Consider the following 20,987-nt stretch of genomic DNA (forward strand, 5'->3'; position numbering starts at 1 on the left):
CGGTGTGATACAGTTAAATCTGTTGTAGCGACACTGACGAGTCCTAGACGGTGTGATATAGTTTAATCTGTTGTATGCTTCTACTGCATCTAATTCTATAATTTCATATTTACGAATATAAATCCTTATTCATACAATTTTAACTGTAGGAGGTACGATGGACAATTGACAGATAGTTGATAGGTTTATACGTTTGTGTATGGAATTTTAAATCTACGTCATTAAATATATTTACGGAATTGTTTTTAAGACATAAAAGAGCGCTGTACCAACATATTAGATATAGGAAAATGTAGAGACACCAACGTGCCAAATGTTGTGTATTGCAGAGTAATAAAAACGTGAAATCTCTGTTTATAGTGGTTATATGTGAAGAGTGTTGTTGACACACAGATCTAGAAAGTTTACAAAGGATAGGGCCGCACATATTCTAATGCATTACTGATGGTGAAGGGCTGGTTGTATTTGTGTTAAAGGTGTAACGAATGCATAGAAGGCCTTTTATCGGATTACGGGACGTGTACTGATAAGTGTTTGTTAGTTACGGAACCATCGCAATAAACCCATGACACGACGGAAATGTTTTAAGGAAGTAAATCATTGTTCCACACCTGTTCTGAAATAACATGCAAACATGTTCCCTACCTGCAGAAAACAGGGAATAGTGTTAGGTGCTCTCAGCGTCCGCGGTATTGGATGGTTCATATGACAAGCATCTTATATATTCTTTAACAATAACTATTATGTTGATATAAATACGTGTGACTGTGTTTCATATTAAAGTTGTATTGTACACGAATGCATTCATAATATATTTATGCAATTGTTCTAATAATGTTATTGTAACTTGTGCCCAATCCTTAACGGCAATAAAATATATTTAAACTAAATGTTCCCTATCTGCCGCAATATTACATGACACACAGAAATGATTACCCTCATTACCTTATTTTGGGTATAGGGTTTAGGGCTCGGGTAATGTAGCCTGTATTGGTTTAGGGTTTAGGGCTCGGGTAATGTAGCCTGTATTGGTTTAGGGTTTAGGGTTCAGGTAATGTAGCCTGTATTGGTTTAGGGTTTAGGGTTCAGGTAATGTAGCCTGTTTTGGGTAAGGGTTTAGGGTTCGGGTAATGTAGCCTGTTTTGGGTAAGGGTTTAGGGTTCAGGTAATGTAGCCTGTTTTGGGTAAGGGTTTAGGGTTCAGGTAATGTAGCCTGTTTTGGGTAAGGGTTTAGGGCTCGGGTAATGTAGCCTGTATTGGTTTAGGGTTTAGGGTTCAGGTAATGTAGCCTGTATTGGTTTAGGGTTTAGGGTTCAGGTAGTGTAGCCTGTTTTGGGTAAGGGTTTAGGGTTCAGGTAATGTAGCCTGTATTGGTTTAGGGTTTAGGGTTCGGGTAATGTAGCCTGTATTGGTTTAGGGTTTAGGGTTCAGGTAATGTAGCCTGTTTTGGGTAAGGGTTTAGGGTTCAGGTAATGTAGCCTGTTTTGGGTAAGGGTTTAGGGTACAGGTAATGTAGCCTGTTTTGGGTAAGGGTTTAGGGCTCGGGTAATGTAGCCTGTATTGGTTTAGGGTTTAGGGTTCAGGTAATGTAGCCTGTATTGGTGTAGGGTTTAGGGTTCAGGTAATGTAGCCTGTATTGGTTTAGGGTTTAGGGTTCAGGTAATGTAGCCTGTTTTGGGTAAGGGTTTAGGGTTCAGGTAATGTAGCCTGTATTGGTTTAGGGTTTAGGGTTCAGGTAATGTAGCCTGTTTTGGGTAAGGGTTAAGGGCTCGGGTAATTTGGCCTGTATTGGTTTAGGGTTTAGGGTTCAGGTAATGTAGCCTGTTTTGGGTAAGGGTTCAGGGCTCGGGTAATTTGGCCTGTATTGGTTTAGGGTTTAGGGTTCAGGTAATGTAGCCTGTTTTGGGTAAGGGTTAAGGGCTCGGGTAATTTGGCCTGTATTGGTTTAGGGTTTAGGGTTCAGGTAATGTAGCCTGTTTTGGGTAAGGGTTAAGGGCTCGGGTAATTTGGCCTGTATTGGTTTAGGGTTTAGGGTTCAGGTAATGTAGCCTGTTTTGGGTAAGGGTTAAGGGCTCGGGTAATTTGGCCTGTATTGGTTTAGGGTTTAGGGTTCAGGTAATGTAGCCTGTTTTGGGTAAGGGTTAAGGGCTCGGGTAATTTGGCCTGTATTGGTTTAGGGTTTAGGGTTCAGGTAATGTAGCCTGTTTTGGGTAAGGGTTAAGGGCTCGGGTAATTTGGCCTGTATTGGTTTAGGGTTTAGGGTTCAGGTAATGTAGCCTGTTTTGGGTAAGGGTTTAGGGCTCGGGTAATTTGGCCTGTATTGGTTTAGGGTTTAGGGTTCAGGTAATGTAGCCTGTTTTGGGTATAGGTTTAGGGTTCGGGTTATGTAGCCTGTTTTGGGTTAGGGTTTAGGGATCGGATATGTAGCCTGTTTTGGGTATAGGGTTTAGGGTTCGGGTAATGTAGCTTGTTTTGGGTTAGGGTTTAGGGATCGGATATGTAGCCTGCTTTGGGTTAGGGTTTAGGGCTCGGGTAATTTAGCCTGTTTTGGGTTAGGAATTAAGGGCTCGAGTATTGTAACTTGTTTTGGGTAAGGGTTAAGGGCTCGGGTAATTTGACCTGTATTGGTTTAGGGTTTAGGGTTCGGGTAATGTAGCCTGTTTTGGGTAAGGGTTTAGGGCTCGGGTAATTTGGCCTGTATTGGTTTAGCCTTTAGGGTTCGGGTAAAGTAGCCTTTTTTTGGGGTAGGTATTTGGGTTCGAGTAATATAGCCTGTTTTGGGTTAGGGTTTAGGGCGCGGGTAATGTATGTTGTTTTTGGCTAGGGTTTAGGGTTCAGGTAATGTAGCCTGTTTTGGGTTAGGGTTTAAAGTTCAAGTAATGTAGCCTGTTTTGGGTTAGGGTTTAGGACGCGGGTAATGTAGCTTGTTTTGGGTTAGGGTTTAGGGTTCCGGTAATGTAGCCCTTTTTGCGGTAGGGATTTGGGTTCGAGTAATGTAGCCTGTTTTGGGTCAGGGTTTAGGGCACGGGTAATGTAGCCTGTTTTGGGTTAGGGTTTAGGGTTTGGGTAATGTAGCCTGTTTCGGGTTAGGGTTTAGGGTTCCGGTAATGTAACTTGTTTTTGGTTAGGGTTTAGGGTTCCGGTAATGTAGCCTGTTTTGGGTTAGGGTTTTAGGGCGCGTTTAATGTAGCCTGTTTAGTTATTCTTCCTAATATTTTGCAGGGACACTTCAACTGAAGATACTTCAATACCTAGTTTTTATTGATTTGCGCTAATGACTTATATGTTAGGTTTACTCACATTTCCACAATTTAGGTCCAAAAAGGACAAAACAGTTGTATGCTCTTAAACGTCTATAATATTTGAATTAAGGGGTTCATCTTGCCATTTAGAGTTTAACATTTCTCACGATGGTTTTATACTATCATCAGTCGTCTCCTAGGTTTCAGGATTAAGGCGAGTCCTAGAAAGGACAGCTTATGATTCGGTTTCTTTGGTTCTGATCTATCTAATTGTAAACTGGTATTTACATGTGTGATTGACTTGTGTGTCTTATGTACAAGATTCGAAGTTGCAGGTAGCAAACACTGCCGATGTGCTCTTAGTCACAGAAAAGTCTTTTTTCTGTATAGGTATCATTTTCAGAGATTGTTCAGGAGTTACAAGATCTACTGAATAATTATAAAGATATTCTAAAATACTGAAAAAAAACGAAAGTGTAGTGAGAAATGGAAAATTAAAGAAAAAGATTTAATCCATGTTAATGCATTTACATATTCACGGGTATGCTTGATTTGATAACAATCCCAACAGTGCTTGAAATTAGATTTCTTACCAAGTTAGAAAAAGTGGTGTTTGCACTTTTTACACAATATAGTAATATGAGCTATGCTGCAGTATTTTGATAAGCATGTTGGCAGCCTTGTTAGTTATGGATGTGAGATATGTGGTTCACTACAGGTAATTAACACTACAATGATACATGCATATTCTAGTAAAAGATATGTGGTTCACCACAGGTAATTAACACTACTATGATACATGCATATTCTAGTAAAAGATATGTGGTTCACCACAGGTAATTAACACTACTATGATACATGCATATTCTAGTAAAAGATATGTGGTTCACCACAGGTAATTAACACTACTATGATACATGCATATTCTAGTAAAAGATATGTGGTTCACCACAGGTAATTAACACTACTATGATACATGCATATTCTAGTAAAAGATATGTGGTTCACCACAGGTAATTAACACTACTATGATACATGCATATTCTAGTAAAAAAAATACATAATGTTCAAAAATCTTCCTCAAAACCTTTTACATATTTTGAAACAAGAAATTAGGAATAATCAAATATAAGTTTGAATTTCTACTTTGAATATTGTTTATATGATTTGTTAGGACCAACACGAGACTGTTATAACTGGGTTTGTAAAGGTAAGCTTGTGTCACTTGGTTCAGATATGTATGCCATGCTTTAATTCATGTACGCTTTTCTCAGAAATTCACAGATAATACAATTGAACCATTTATTGATTAACGGAAGTGGTCCACTTCCACATCTAGATTTCGTCATTTCTAACGATCTCTTTGGATTTCCCTCGGATTAAGGAAAGTTCTAGAACGATGAAGCAGCTGTATGATGCAGTTTACTCTAGTCTACTCTATCGAATTCTAAACGCACATTAAAGGGGCTATTTAGTCAAGCAACGTTTTTCTGTTCAGCTGGAAATGAAAATATGTGTGTTCTAACTAACAAATCTGTACATAATAGTTTTCTCCTACGTAGCCAATGTCCAGTGTGGTCAGTTTAAAATCTGGGGAAGCCCCCGCCAAAATTAGCGATAATCCAAATATAACGCGAAACGCTGCGACCTTTGGCGGGAAGAAGACTGTTTGTAAACAAATGCACGCGATGTGGAGGCATCAAGTGACGAAACGGTGAGTCTGATTTCACGTTAACTCATTTCGTAAGGAAATCATGAAAGAAATTGCGTGGTAATTACTTAAATCCACGCTGAATTGTTATTTGATGGTTTAAATCCGCCAAACACGGTCTGACATACAAAAATATCACCCGCAATGATGACTTATCACTTACCAACAGTCTAGGTGAGTCTTCACAGCTTCTTCATTACTTTGGAAAAAGTTTTCTTTCTTGAACTTGTCCCACCTCTCGTACTGCTCTACTATTGTTATTCGAGGGTGAGCTTTCTACGTTTTGTGTGCGATGACGTGACCCGTTTGCCACGAACACGCTTCGGCTGGAAAGCCATTTTTTTTTTAGTTTTTTACAGACGTGTTTGCGCATGCTCATAGGTCAAAGTGTGCATAGGCGGCTTGCTCATTTGCATGTATCGTGTCTGTACAGACGATTAGGATTTCCCATATAATTAATTTAAAAAACCGGTGGAAAACACGCGCTTGTATCAATATGTCGGCGAGGATAGTTCATAAGGATTATAGAACTAGATTTTTACGGATGAATTTGTAACTAGAAGAAAAATAAACAAACTTGACTAAATAGCCCCTTTAAAAGGTACCTTTCACTTGTGTGTCTTTTATACAAATCACTTTCATATTGAATTATTGTATACTTCCTATCGAAATTCTGCTATCAAACGTCCTTATAAGCTTCACGACATTAGGCTGAGTACAAAACTCAAAAACAAAATAAACAACATGTTTTCTTTATGATCATATACATATATATTTATACATATGTGTTTGACGATATGGTTAGTTGGCACTTTCTGTATACGAAGACTGTACAAAGGAAACGCAAGTGAACAACACCTTCCAATTCCGATTTAGATCCAGTCATATAAAGTAAAGTCAAAATACAACCTTACTGGTACTGAAATACAAATGTGGTTTATTCAGTATGTTGGTGAGGATAAATCAGACCACAGGTTACTCGATTTATTTGTGAAACCTGAATATTTTAACAAGGTATATATACCTATAAAAAACTGCACGAGACCTTTTGTATGAATTAGCATACCGACTCTAGATACAATGTACTGTTACTTTATTGTACCCATTTCTTTTTTAACTACAATTCAAGATGGCCCTCGATGTATATAGATTAATATGACGTAAATGATTCCGGACACGTAATCGGTTTTTATTTTACGGAGTTTCATCAACTTTCAGTTTTTCTGAACATCCATGTTTTAGATTTTTCGTTTTTGCAATCATATTGACTTTCCAATTTACCAGACAGATTGTCTAGCGTGAACTTGACGTTTAATAAGTACCTAATATATATACATGACATTGTTTGGTTTCTCTTCGCAGGTGTGCCCGCTGATTTCTTGTTGTTTTCATACTAAATCACAGAGTGTTGTCAGGAACACTGTGATCCATACAGTACATCATCTACGGCAAAGCCTTACGTACTTACAACAGAACACATTTATTGAAAGATAATTGTTTAAAATGGATGTATATTACGAATCTTTGTTTAATTATAATTCTTTCATTTTTGATTTGGCACCTGAACAAACATATATACATGGAATCTGAGTAGAACCCATGACCTTTTCTATTGGCGACCAACATCGGAGTATTGTCTGTGCGCCTCCCGCATCCGTTAAACTCTCATAAACAGCATTTGTTGTTTGTTTTCCTGTGAAGCATACTTAACCTTGTTGACTTCAACAGAGGTTTTGTAGTCGTTACCACGATAATGTAAATAAAACAAACGCCCAAACTCCTCACAAAAAAGTCACAGCGTCTCCATGTTTGTTTATACTGCTGTTGTGTTGATTTCCAAAAAGTGTTTTACTGTGTTGATCGAGTTAACATGTGGCTCAAACTTTCAAAATTTGGAATATGACGAAAACTAGTGGATTTTATTTAGTCTTGATATGGAAAGTAAAATCGCGTATAAATCTCTGATTTCTTTTTGTTGGAATCTTACTGTGAATATTGATAAAACGAAGGTTACTTTATACCGATAGACACAATCTGTGTTATCTAGGGATAAACCGCAGTTTAATTACATATTTTATAGTATTCAAAAGCAGATTTCTAACCATGGTAGAAAAGCGATGTTTCCACTATTTACAAAATGATGTAATATTAAAAATATGCTTCACGTCTTGATAAGCATGTTGGCAGCATTTTATATTCTAAATGTGATATGGGGATCATAAAATGCAATTGACAGAGTTCTTTTTTATTTTGTAGACGAATATTTAATTTTAAAAAATCGACCTCAATTCCTTTGGCAAATTGTGAATGAAGTCGTCTTCCTGTTGAATATTACAGGAACTTTAGAATGATTAAATACTGGTTTGAATTACTAACTTCTGGAAATTGTATTTTGAATTGTGTATTAGATTTGTAAAGAAACGGAAATACAAGACACTGTTTCAAATGGGTTATTTTTGTTAAAGAATTAACTTTTTTCGCTAGGTTTAATATGTGTATTTGAAAACAAGATATGGTATGCCCATTACTCTACAGATACTTTAACGCTCACCAGACAGCGAATTTGTGACCAGGGTCGACAACATTTATCAGTCATATTTATACACAGTTTATTGATAAGGCTTCTCTGCCATTTAATTTATGATAGAAAATATCAAATTTGTCTAACTAAAGTACGTGTATCTTGATATTGTTGATGAGTTGGTCGGTACCATGATATACCCCGGATAGACAATTCTATAACATGTACACTACAACATGACACATTTAAGATAAATACCGTGATATTCTTTAACGTAATGGTATACAATTTCTACAAATAGGTACATTGTACATCAAACTTACCAGTAGAAAATTCCAGCTGTATTTAAATTGATGCTGGTATTTAGAGTAAAGTATATCAAAGAACTGACTCTCAGGGTAAATATGTACATAAAAGCCAGACAAGTGAAAATAATTGAATATCTCAGTCACTTTGGTTTGGATACGCCATGCTGTAAAATGTTGGTTAAGCTTGTTGATTGCCGGGCCGTAAGGCCAACAATGCTTAACAAATTACATTGAAAATTGACAGATTTGCGATTGTATCGGTTTCATGTTTTCCAGTGAAATTGCTTAATTCGAACTAAAGAAAAATAAATTGTAAAGGTGTATATCTACTTTTATTCCATTTACCAGCGAAACCATTTAAACAAGATACCCAAAAGTGATTCAGATCAAACTGGGATACCTTCAAAAGAAGATAGATTTTAAAGAATGTGTTCTATTTCATCTAGGGAGTCGAGATCAAATGTTTAATGCAAAATTGATTTCTCTTCAGCCAAAGAATTTTAATATCGACTTTGGAAAGAAATCAAATTATTGCTGTAGATTTTTCTTTCTTTCCCCTATTGATCCCACCCCTTGTGCTCCATGATGCCAAGACCCGCCGTCTACACAAAATCGATTCCTTTTCATCAAAGGATGCTTCAGTCCAAAATGTAACAAATTCACCTTTTTGATCCTGACTTTCATTCCCCGGGAGGGTTCTACACACCATGTATACCAACTTGATTTTCCTTTACTCAATGATACTTTTGACCAAATTTGGTCAAAATTCACTCAATCGGTTATGCCAAATAGTGTTTTGAAGACATTATTGACGGACGACGGACGGCGAGTTACGACATAACATAAGGAAAGCAGCCACATCAACTGAAACACTACAGTAACTTGATGTGTTTCCATGGGGATCAACGTATTATAAAAGAAGAACATTTGCGATACAGTTCTATTGTATAATTGACAATAAATGCTGTTTATCGCTTAATGTTTAATCATCAACATGGCGATGACGACAAAACAATTCCTTAAATGTCTGTGTCTATAGTGAAACTCGACCTAAAATCTTCCCTACACGAGGCGAAGAATACGAACCGCTGTTTTAGCAGTTTGATTGGATTGTACTGACATGGCAGTTATATCCTCTGTGAATGACGTTAAATTACAGGTAGACAAGACAATACTTGCTTATGGAATAAGTAAGTAATGCCGTGCAATTAGATAAGAATACTCGCGAAAATTCAATAATATAAGACTTTTATAGCGACCTACTGCGTTTAGCACGTCCTAGTATTCGAGGCAACAAAACAAAATATTATTGTTCCAGAAAACAACAAGAAAACACCAACATTTCAACATAATAATACTCCAAACTCAAATTCAATAAAAAGGGCAAAATATGAACAACGGAGACTCCTGAAAAAGTCAAAGGTAATAAGACCAGGTGTTCCGGAAGGATGAATGTCTTCTGGTTCATGGACGAAAAGCGCCATATAATCTTTGGTCAATCCAAGTAAGTTGTGTCACGTTCCCAAATGAAAACACGGTTTGCAACAGCGGGAGCAACAGGCAAACCAACAAGTATCAAACAAACGAATATCATACAAACAAGTATCAAACCAACGAGTATCAAACAAACGAATATCATACAAACAAGTATCAAACCAACGAGTATCAAACAAACGAATATCATACAAACAAGTATCAAACCAACGAGTATCAAACAAACGAATATCATACAAACAAGTATCAAACCAACGAGTATCAAACAAACGAATATCATACAAACGAGTATCAAACCAACGAGTATCAAACAAACGAATATCATACAAACAAGTATCAAACCAACGAGTATCAAACAAACGAATATCATACAAACGAGTATCAAACCAACGAGTATCAAACAAACGAATATCATACAAACGAACGTCAAACAAACGAGCCTCACACAAACGAATATCATACAAACGAACGTCAAACAAACGAGCCTCACACAAACGAGTATCAAGCACGTCCAGAGTTAGGACATCGTAGCATCATACTTATATCCAGCAATTAACCACTAATTTCAACAAATTTTATCGATTTTTTCTATGGCATCAGGAACAGCCATCTAAGTCTTTAACAACAACTTTACTGTAATATTGTCAGAAAACGGACAGAAAATTCAATAGTCATCTCGAAACCAATGGCAACATAAACTCTACAGTAAGACAATGAGAACATCAGAAACAAACTTTAACAACACAGCGTCAGGTAATACCAGCTGTCTACACATAGCATAGCTGCTGATCACATATCTCATTTAAATAAAAATGTTCCTCTTTTAAACCTCATAATTACAAAAAACATGGTTCAACATATCAATAATGATTCATATTCGTGTTTGAACCATTAAATGATCAAATGTTACTTGGTATTTTTGATGCAGTACTGTCTGAAAAAAAATTACCCCGCATACGCCCCATATTCTTTAAATTGGCAAGCGAAAAAGGACCTGATACTCAGTCAGAGGAAAACGAACACTGTCAGAACGTCATTTTCAATGAAAGCGTCAGGCAAACCATAAAGTAGGGACATTATTTGATACAAATTGCCAGGAGAAAACGAAATAACACCACACTGAGGAAAGTTTATTTACGTCATATCTAAGATGTGACTAAGGTCCACTGCATCCGATTGTAGACAAGTTTAAAAGTTGTCAAGAATGATTGTGTTTTCGCGTCAGCAGGAGTAGAAATATTTAAATCACAACATTGGAGCAAAACGAGACATTAAAAGGCATTGGAACAACAGAGGAGACATTTAATAAAAGAGAGAAGAACATTAAATATAGAACTTCGAAGAAACCACATACCAATTATGCAATCTTACCTTTTGATGAAGCACACAGCCATATCTAAAGTCTCTCTAACTCTAACTATGAAGGTCAATATGAAGTTTTTTTTGTCTCTGATTGGTTATTTTTTGTATTGTTTCTAATTGGAAAGACCCTGAAGTTGATATACTTGTATTGTTTCTAATTGGAAAGACCCTGAAGTTGATATACTTGTATTGTTTCTAATTGGAAAGACCCTGAAGTTGATATACTTGTATTGTTTCTAATTGGAAAGACCCTGAAGTTGATATATTTGTATTGTTTCTAATTGGAAAGACCCTGAAGTTGATATACTTGTATTGCCGTCGTCCACGGCCGTAATGTGTCGATGCCTCCTAACATTTCTATAGTTGACGTGTGTGTTACTACAGGGATTTTTGAAAGATGACAGGTTAGTACCTACAGTTCCTTCAGACGCTCTGTTGATTGTGTGTGTGTGTGTGTTTGTACGTCCCCTTTTCTGATTTTGTTCCTTAAATGAGTTATCAAGGTGAAGATGAATTCTGGTTTAAAAATAAAGTAATTCCTACAAGGTTGGTGAAGCATGCCATCGCTTCATTGCCTGTTTAGGAAGCTTTAAAATTAGTGAACAGCAATTTTATTGGGCGGTTTGAGCAAAGTACAAATTTCATGAAGAAAAACAAAAAGTGTTTTCTTACATAACACGTGATTACATAAAGCATGTTGTGAGGAGGAAATATCAGGTGGGTGGTGTTTCCACGTAAGAAGAACCAATGAACAGGCAGGAGTGTCCTATTTGATGTACGGGACAGACTTCTGTGTGACGGTGGTACGCAGGGTGGCGTTATCTGGCCCCGTTATTTACAGACTGATATCAATGAGCATTGTCGAGGAATTTACTGCCTTTAATTAACGTGTAACATGTATATAAGGCCATCGGGCCTCTTATAACTGTAGAATATTAGCCTAATACATTAAAGAATCATCAACGATGCAAGTCTCCAACCAGATCTAAACACGATCTGCAGTGATTCCAGCCAACAGCGGATACTTCCACAGTATATTTTCGTTTTCGGGACAAATATGAAGGGTTTGCAATTGGTTTTTGTGGTGATGATTCTGAATTTAGCAGATGCTAATCAGGTAAGAAAACAATTGCCTAAATGAAGCAGCATAAATACAAATAAATACTTATACGTTAACCTCTTCGACGAATTTCAATATCTATAAAGATGACAGCTAAGTCGACATTTTGATCGTACAGAGTGAAAACTGATTTGTCTCTAATAATTTACCAGCTGCTTTATATGTGACCACATCTCTTCTATTGTAGAACCGTGACATTTTTTTTTTCTGTATAACAATGTCTACTCACTATGTGTTGTCGATAAAGTAAAAACGCCTTATCCTTCCGGAACACTGCGTGTTTTCGAATTTCTCATTGTTTGTTTTATAGTTGATTTTTTAAAAGTATAATAAGGCAGCTTACACATCGGCGATTCTTCCTTTGCTTTGTACTCAATATCTGATCTTTCTGAAGATATACAGAACCCTTTTCCTGTCCTTATCCTAACACCGCGCAGTGTTTTTGACAATTATATAAAGTTGGTTGGTCTCTGTTTATAGCGATTCCGATATATCGTTAGAGTAACTTCATGGTTACCTGTCACTTTAGGTAGCGATATCATTTTAAATTTACTTTTTGATAATCTTTACCCGTCCAACATTTATTTTCCATAATTCTCAGGTTAATTTTCATTTGACTTTGTTTTGTCATATTTGATGTTTTCCATTGAATCAATTCTTTAATTAAAAATTCTAATCTTTACTTGTCTTATTTCGGAGGTTTAAGCGCATTTTTGTTTACAACTTGTCAGTATCATTTATAGTGGAACAACTGTTTCTCTCAGATTGTTGGATTATTTCAAATAAGGAAAATAACAACGCGAATAGTAATACAATATCAAAAGAGCTAAGGAATAACTAATATGAAATATTACCAAATAGATTTAATATTACATGGCATTTTCTATACTATCACATAAAAAAATATCGTATTAGACTAGAAGGTTGGTATCTAACTATATTCCAATCTGATTTCCTCCTTTTGGGTGAAAAGTACTAGATTTATTAAATCAATATTTTTGTATGAATCAGATATATTTTCTGTTACTATGTATATTACTCGCTTGTTTGTATCTGTTACTAAGTTGCTACGTAAGGATGTTGCTAGCTTTTTCTATCTGTTACTAAGTTCCTACATAAGAATATTACTAACTTGTTTGTATATGTTACTAAGATGCTACCTAAGTGTGTTACTTGCTTGTTTGTATATGTTACTAAGTTCCTTCATAAGAATATTACTAACTTGTTTGTATATGTTACTAAGTTGCTATGTTAGGATATTACTCGATTGTTCGTAACTGTTACTAAGTTCCTACAGAAGAATATTACTAACTTGTTTGTATATGTTACTAAGTTGCTATGTTAGGATATTACTCGATTGTTCGTAGCTGTTACTAAGTTCCTACAAAAGAATGTTTTTTTATGAATCAGATGCATTTTCTGTTACTATGTATATTACTCGCTTGTTTGTATCTGTTACTAAGTTGCTACGTAAGGATGTTACTCGCCTGTTTGTATCTGTTACTAAGTTTCTACATAAGAATGTTTTTCGCTTGTTTGTATCTGTTACTAAGTTGCTACCTAAGTGTGTTACTCGCTTGTTTGTATCGGTTACTAAGTTGCTACTTAAGTGTGTTACTCGCTTGTTTGTATCTGTTACTAAGTTGCTACCTTAGTGTGTTACTAGCTTGTTTGTATAGGTTACTAAGTTGCTACCTAGTTGTGTGTTACTCGCTTGTTTGTATCTGTTACTAAGTTGCTACCTAAGTGTGTTACTAGCTTGTTTGTATCTGTTACTAAGTTGCTACCTAAGTGTGTTACTCGTTTGTTTGTATGGGTTACTAAATTGCTACCTAAGTGTGTTACTCGCTTGTTTGTATCGGTTACTAAGTTGCTACCTAAGTGTGTTACTCGCTTGTTTGTATCTGTTACTAAGTTGCTACCTAAGTGTTACTCGCTTGTTTGTATCTGTTACTAAGTTGCTACCTAAGTGTGTTACTAGCTTGTTTGTATCTGTTACTAAGTTGCTACCTAAGTGTGTTACTCGCTTGTTTGTATCTGTTACTAAGTTGCTACCTAAGTGTGTTACTCAGTTGTTTGTATCTGTTACTAAATTGCTACCTTAGTGTGTTACTCGCCTGATTGTATCTGTTACTAAGTTGCTACCTAAGTGTGTTTCTCGCTTGTTTGTATCTGTTACTAAGATGCTACCTAAGTGTTACTCGCTTGTTTGTATCTGTTACTAAGTTGCTACCTAGTTGTGTGTTACTCGCTTGTTTGTATCTGTTACTAAGTTGCTACCTAAGTGTTACTAGCTTGTTTGTATCTGTTACTAAGATGCTACCTAAGTGTTACTCACTTGTTTGTATCTGTTACTAAGATGCTACCTAAGTGTTACTCGCTTGTTTGTATCTGTTACTAAGTTGCTACCTAAGTGTTACTCGCTTGTTTGTATCTGTTACTAAGATGCTACCTAAGTGTTACTCACTTGTTTGTATCTGTTACTAAGATGCTACCTAAGTGTGTTATTCGCTTGTTTGTATCTGTTACTAAGATGCTACCTAAGTGTTACTCACTTGTTTGTATCTGTTACTAAGATGCTACCTAAGTGTGTTATTCGCTTGTTTGTATCTGTTACTAAGATGCTACCTAAGTGTGTTATTCGCTTGTTTGTATCTGTTACTAAGATGCTACCTAAGTGTGTTATTCGCTTGTTTGTATCTGTTACTAAGATGCTACCTAAGTGTTACTCACTTGTTTGTATCTGTTACTAAGATGCTACCTAAGTGTGTTATTCGCTTGTTTGTATCTGTTACTAAGATGCTACCTAAGTGTGTTATTCGCTTGTTTGTATCTGTTACTAAGTTGCTACCTAAGTGTGTTATTCGCTTGTTTGTATCTGCTATTTGATCAATTCCTGTAATCAATCACGGTTTATTGTTTTTTGTCTCTTTATGGTTATGATCTTAACTCTTGCTTTGTAAAATTGATAACCTATTTTTGACTTATAATAGAAACCATAGCTACCTATGTAATGCCAGTTACTGCTTGTGACGTAGATAGTACATAATGCCAGGTACTGCTTGTGACGTAGACAGTACACAATGTCAGTAACTGTGTTGTGACGTAGACAGTACATAATATCAGTTACTGTTTGTGACGTAGACAGTACATAATGTCAGTTACTGTGTTGTGACGTAGACAGTACATAATGTCAGTTACTGTGTTGTGACGTAGACAGTACATAATGTCAGTTACTGTGTTGTGACGTAGACAATACATAATGCCAGTTACTGTGTTGTGACGTAGACAGTACATAATGTCAGTTACTGTGTTGTGACGTAGACAGTACATAATGTCTGTTACTGTGTTGTGACGTAGACAGTACATAATATCAGTTACTGTGTTGTGACGTAGACAGTACATCATGTCAGTTACTGTGTTGTGACGTAGACAGTACATAATGCCAGTTACTGTTTGTGACTTAGACAGTACATAATGTCTGTTACTGTGTTGTGACGTAGACAGTACATAATGTCAGTTACTGTTTGTGACGTAGACAGTACATAATGCCAGTTACTGTTTGTGACGTAGACAGTACATAATGTCAGTTACTGTGTTGTGACGTAGACAGTACATAATGTCGGTTACTGTGTTGTGACGTAGACAGTACATAATGTCAATTACTGTTTGTGACGTAGACAGTACATAATGCCAGTTACTGTGTTGTGACGTAGACAGTACATAATATCAGTTACTGTTTGTGACGTAGACAGTACATAATGTCAGTTACTGTGTTGTGACGTAGACAGTACATAATGTCAGTTACTGTGTTGTGACGTAGACAGTACATAATATCAGTTACTGTGTTGTGACGTAGACAGTACATAATATCAGTTACTGTTTGTGACGTAGACAGTACATCATGTCAGTTAATGTGTTGTGACGTAGACAGTACATAATGTCAGTTCCTGTTTGTGACGTAGACAGTACATAATGTCTGTTACTATGTTGTGACGTAGACAGTACATAATGCCAGTTACTGTGATGTGACGTAGACAGTACATAATGCCAGTTACTGTTTGTGACGTAGACAGTACATAATATCAGTTACTGTGTTGTGACGTAGACAGTACATAATGCCAGTTACTGTTTGTGACGTAGACAGTACATAATATCAGTTACTGTGTTGTGACGTAGACAGTACATAATATCAGTTACTGTTTGTGACGTAGACAGTACATAATGCCAGCTACTGTTTGTGACGTAGACAGTACATAATGTCAGTTACTGTTTGTGACGTAGACAGTACATAATGCCAGTTACTGTTTGTGACGTAGACAGTACATAATGTCAGTTACTGTGTTGTGAAATACCCCTTAGTAGAACTATCCATTTCAGTAGTAGCACAGTTCACAATATACATGCATTTGTCGTTCTTTGAAATAATTCTGTATCAAGAATATTCAAATTAATTGAATTTTAAATCTTAGATATTGGGTTAATGCACCTGCCTATCTGGTTTTTGCCATTTATTTTGAACAGTATGACTTTGCCTCTGTGACCATTTGTAACAATTTATGGCCTTAGTATCACTGACAAGTCCTAGAAAGAGTACATAGCTATACAATGTAGCTTTAAGTATCAGGAAGAGTGAGAAAAAATGACTTCCCTTAGACAAGTAACATTAATGTTTATTTCATGAGTATACATTCACATTGTAGCTCACTATGAATGTATATATATATATATATATATATATATATATATATATATATATATGAACATCCGGAAATAGGCATCCCGACTCGGTGTAGCAAAGCTAGTAAAACAAGTCGACATGTGTGAGCTTTCAGACAAATAAGGTATCAATTAGTGAATAAATACAAGCGTGTTGGCCGCGTATACAACGACATCCCTGCCTGGAATCAGATTTCTTGTTTATGATAAGGGTAAAATTACAACACTGGATATAGAATATACATTTTTATTTTATTATAGATGAAAATGTGCTTATTTTGATATAAACATGAAATTTACTTTCTTTGTCCAGTTTTAGTCATTGTTGGATTGAGGTCGGAGTTGGGACATTTTTTAAGCAATTCGATATATTGAATGCTAATGCTTGGGAGGGCGACTACATGTGTCCCCCTTATTGACTGACTAATGCTTTTCAGACAGGGAGTCTTCTGGAGAGTGAAATTAACACGTGATTTCTTTATGGTTGTAAATTTTAGATGTTTGTTAGGAAGAGAGATGCACGAGTATAACAACTCTTTTGTTCGTTTTTCATCTTTCAAATTTGACAATGATAAAATCTAGCCTTGTACATATATTTGTAGACATGTGTAATTTAAACAATGTCGTTCCCTTTGCTCTGTCATGTTGTGAGATAAATACTGTTTATATGTATATATCAACACTGCTTAAAATTGGAAATAAATAGATCGAATAAAACAATAGCGGCAACGTTGTTGAAATGGACACCTGGGTGGACCATCCCTGCACGTCCACGGAAGAAATGTTGGCGTGAAAGAGTACAAATGTCTCTCGTCCTTAACCTCAGTACATATATCACAGGACTCAGGTGATTAAATCAGAGCACATCAAAAGCCAGCGTCACTCAATAAGAGAAAGTCGAGTTTACTTATACTGGCTAAGTCAACATTTGTTCGGCGGTGGTGACAAGAGGACGGGTGGTATGTGGATTCCGACCTAATTAGTATGTCATAGTGAGGTCCGTGGGCTGCTCCTGGGTGATGACAGAGTAGACAAGAATACAGACAGGACACTATACTACCCGATCTTATTTAACTGTCAAAAGAGACATTTTTACGACAAGTAAATCACCTTCTAACTTTTCAGCTTATCGAGGAGTACTTTAATTTTGAATCTTACATCTTACCCCGTGTCTCATGTACTCATTATAGAAAGTAGCGCATTGTGATGCTTTTCGGCAATGTAAAACCACGTTTCCTTGTACCATTCTTTGAACCATGGCCCTATACCGTCGAAACATGATTGCACACACCTGTAACGTTCCTATGAGATCGTCTACATAAATGACCACACGAATCAGCTACGCTTGTAGCAATCTCGTGAGATGTTCAAACACGAGATCGCCACCCACGAGATTGTCAACCACGAGATTGTCAACCACGAGATCGCCCACAACGAGATTATCAACCACGAGATCGCCCACAACGAGATTATCAACCAAGAGGTTGCCAACCACGATATTGACAACCAAGAGATCGCCAACCACGAGATTGACAACCAAGAGATCGCCCGCCACGAGCTTATCAACCACGAGATCGCCCACAACGAGATTATCAACCAAGAGGTCGCCAACTACGAGATTGTCAACCATGAGATTTGCAACCACGAGATTTTCTACCACGATATCGCAGATCATGAGTTGATCCATGAATTTAACGATCTTACAACATCATTTACGTACAAAACAACAACAGAAAATCTTCATGATTTTATCACCACTCTGTCCTATTTTTATCGATGTAGAATGATGATTTTATCACCACCCTGTCCTAGTTCTATCGATGTAGAATCCTGATTTTATCACCACCCTGTCCTAGTTCTATCGATGTAGAATGATGATTTTATCACCACCCTGTCCTAGTTCTATCGTTGTAGAATCCTGATTTTATCACCACCCTGTCCTAGTTCTATCGATGTAGAATCCTGATTTTATCACCACCCTGTCCTAGTTCTATCGTTGTAGAATCCTGATTTTATCACCACCCTGTCCTAGTTCTATCGTTGTAGAATGATGATTTTATCACCACCCTGTCCTAGTTCTATCGTTGTAGAATGATGATTTTATCACCACCCTGTCCTAGTTCTATCGTTGTAGAATCCTGATTTTATCACCACCCTGTCCTAGATCTATCGTTGTAGAATCCTGATTTTATCACCACCCTGTCCTAGATCTTTCGTTGTAGAATCCTGATTTTATCACCACCCTGTCCTAGTTCTATCGTTGTAGAATGATGATTTTATCACCACCCTGTCCTAGTTCTATCGTTGTAGAATCCTGATTTTATCACCACCCTGTCCTAGTTCTATCGTTGTAGAATCCTGATTTTATCACCACCCTGTCCTAGTTCTATCGTTGTAGAATCCTGATTTTATCACCACCCTGTCCTAGTTCTATCGTTGTAGAATGATGATTTTATCACCACCCTGTCCTAGTTCTATCGTTGTAGAATCCTGATTTTATCACCACCCTGTCCTAGTTCTATCGTTGTAGAATCCTGATTTTTTCACCACCCTGTCCTAGTTCTATCGTTGTAGAATCCTGATTTTATCACCACCCTGTCCTAGTTCTATCGTTGTAGAATCCTGATTTTATCACCACCCTGTCCTAGTTCTATCGTTGTAGATGCCGGTATGTTATTGTTGTATTAGAATGATTTCCTTGGTTTTTATCCTCAGTTTCACGAGGGCCTTTCTGAAGAACATCTGTCACATTACTTTGGAACAAAAGCTGAACATGAAGGTAATTATGTTTAATCTTATCTCAGAATACGTTCTTAATCTGATGTCAGTATCATAACACCAGGTATAACAGTATTTGAAAGAAGAAATTTTAATTTTTCATTAATTTAGTAAAGAGCAAAACATTTTTTATTTTCCATTCTAAATCCATGTCCGTTTTATTTACTGGTTCATTTCCTGTGACTAAACGCGTTTTAAAATGAGCCAATCTCTTTCTAGAATATGTTTTACCTGTTTTTCTGTGAGTTGATGGCTACTCTTTATATCACATTTGTAATAATGTATTACGAAGGTCAAAGGAAACTAAACTCAACAACAGGGATTGGAGATAAGTCATTCATGTAGTGGTAGTAATGTACCGAGTCATTATCACCCATGGACTTTGTATTAAGCTTTAAAGCTATATATAAATATAAGATGGAAATCAATTGCAAAGAAATGAAAAAGATATTTCTCACAAAACGATTTAGGTACAATAAAATGTCCTTTCAGACAAACTGGTTTTCTTTGCAATTTGCAAACTTTCCACTTCAAAGACACATAACTTTTGCAAAGTAGACACTTATTTGCAACCAGACTGGTTTTGTGAGATGTATGGTAAACGAGTTATATTCGGATAGAGAGGATAAACACTGCTGTGCGAACTGCCGTACACGAGATTTATCGTAACCATGTATGACATTACAGAATTAATTCACTTTTCCATCTATATCTTAACATTACAGGGTTAGTACACTTCTCTATCTATATCTAAACATTGCAGGATTGGTACACTTTTCTATCTATATCTAAACATTACAGGGTTAGTACACTTCTCTATCTATATCTAAACATTACAGGGTTAGCACACTCCTGTATCTATATCTAAACATTACAGGGTTAGTACACTTCCCTATCTATATCTAAACATTACAGGGTTAATACACTTCTCTATCTATATCTAAACATTACAGGGTTAGTACACTTCTCTATCTATATCTAAACATTACTGGGCTAATACACTTCTCCATCTATATCTAAACATTACTGGGCTAATACACTTCTCCATCTATATCTTAACATTACAGGGTTAGTACACTTCTCTATCTATATCTAAACAATACAGGGTTAGTACACTTCTCTATCTATATCTAAACATTACAGGGCTAATACACTTCTCCATCTATATCTAAACATTACAGGGTTAGTACACTTCTCTATCTATATCTAAACATTACAGGGTTAGTACACTTCCTATCTATATCTAAACATTACAGGGCTAATACACTTCTCCATCTATATCTAAACATTACAGGGTTAGTACACTCCTGTATCTATATCTAAACATTACAGGGTTAGTACACTTCCCTGTTTATATCTAAACAATACAGGGTTAGTACACTTCTCTGTCTATATCTAAACATTACAGGGCTAATACACTTCTCCATCTATATCTAAACATTACAGGGTTAGTACACTCCTGTATCTATATCTAAACATTAAAGGGTTAGTACACTTCCCTATCTATATCTAAACATTACAGGTTTAGTACACTTCTATATCTATCTCTAAACATTACAGGGTTAATTAACCTCTTTATCTATATTTTAACATTTCAGAGTTAGTACACCTCTCGATCCATATCTTAACATTGCCGGGAAAGTACACTTTGCAATCTGTACCTAGACATTGTGGGGATAGTACAATTCGAAATCTGTACCTAGACATTGTGGGGATAGTACACTTCGCAACC

General features: G+C 36.4%; 1 protein-coding gene across 1 annotated transcript in view; it reads left to right on the forward strand.

Annotated features, from left to right (window-relative positions):
- Positions 1 to 11,695: 11,695 nt before the first annotated feature.
- LOC132563042 (A disintegrin and metalloproteinase with thrombospondin motifs 16-like) overlaps positions 11,696 to 20,987 on the forward strand; it is a 46,521-nt gene continuing 37,229 nt past the window's right edge. The window contains 2 exon segments of the mRNA XM_060227802.1: positions 11,696 to 11,755; positions 19,193 to 19,256. Of these exon segments, the coding sequence (XP_060083785.1) occupies positions 11,696 to 11,755; positions 19,193 to 19,256 (124 nt within the window).

Source organism: Ylistrum balloti, unplaced genomic scaffold (genome assembly GCF_031769215.1).
Source record: "Ylistrum balloti isolate Yb309-2 unplaced genomic scaffold, AGI_CSIRO_Ybal_v1 Utg371564, whole genome shotgun sequence".
NCBI lineage: Eukaryota > Metazoa > Mollusca > Bivalvia > Pectinida > Pectinidae > Ylistrum > Ylistrum balloti.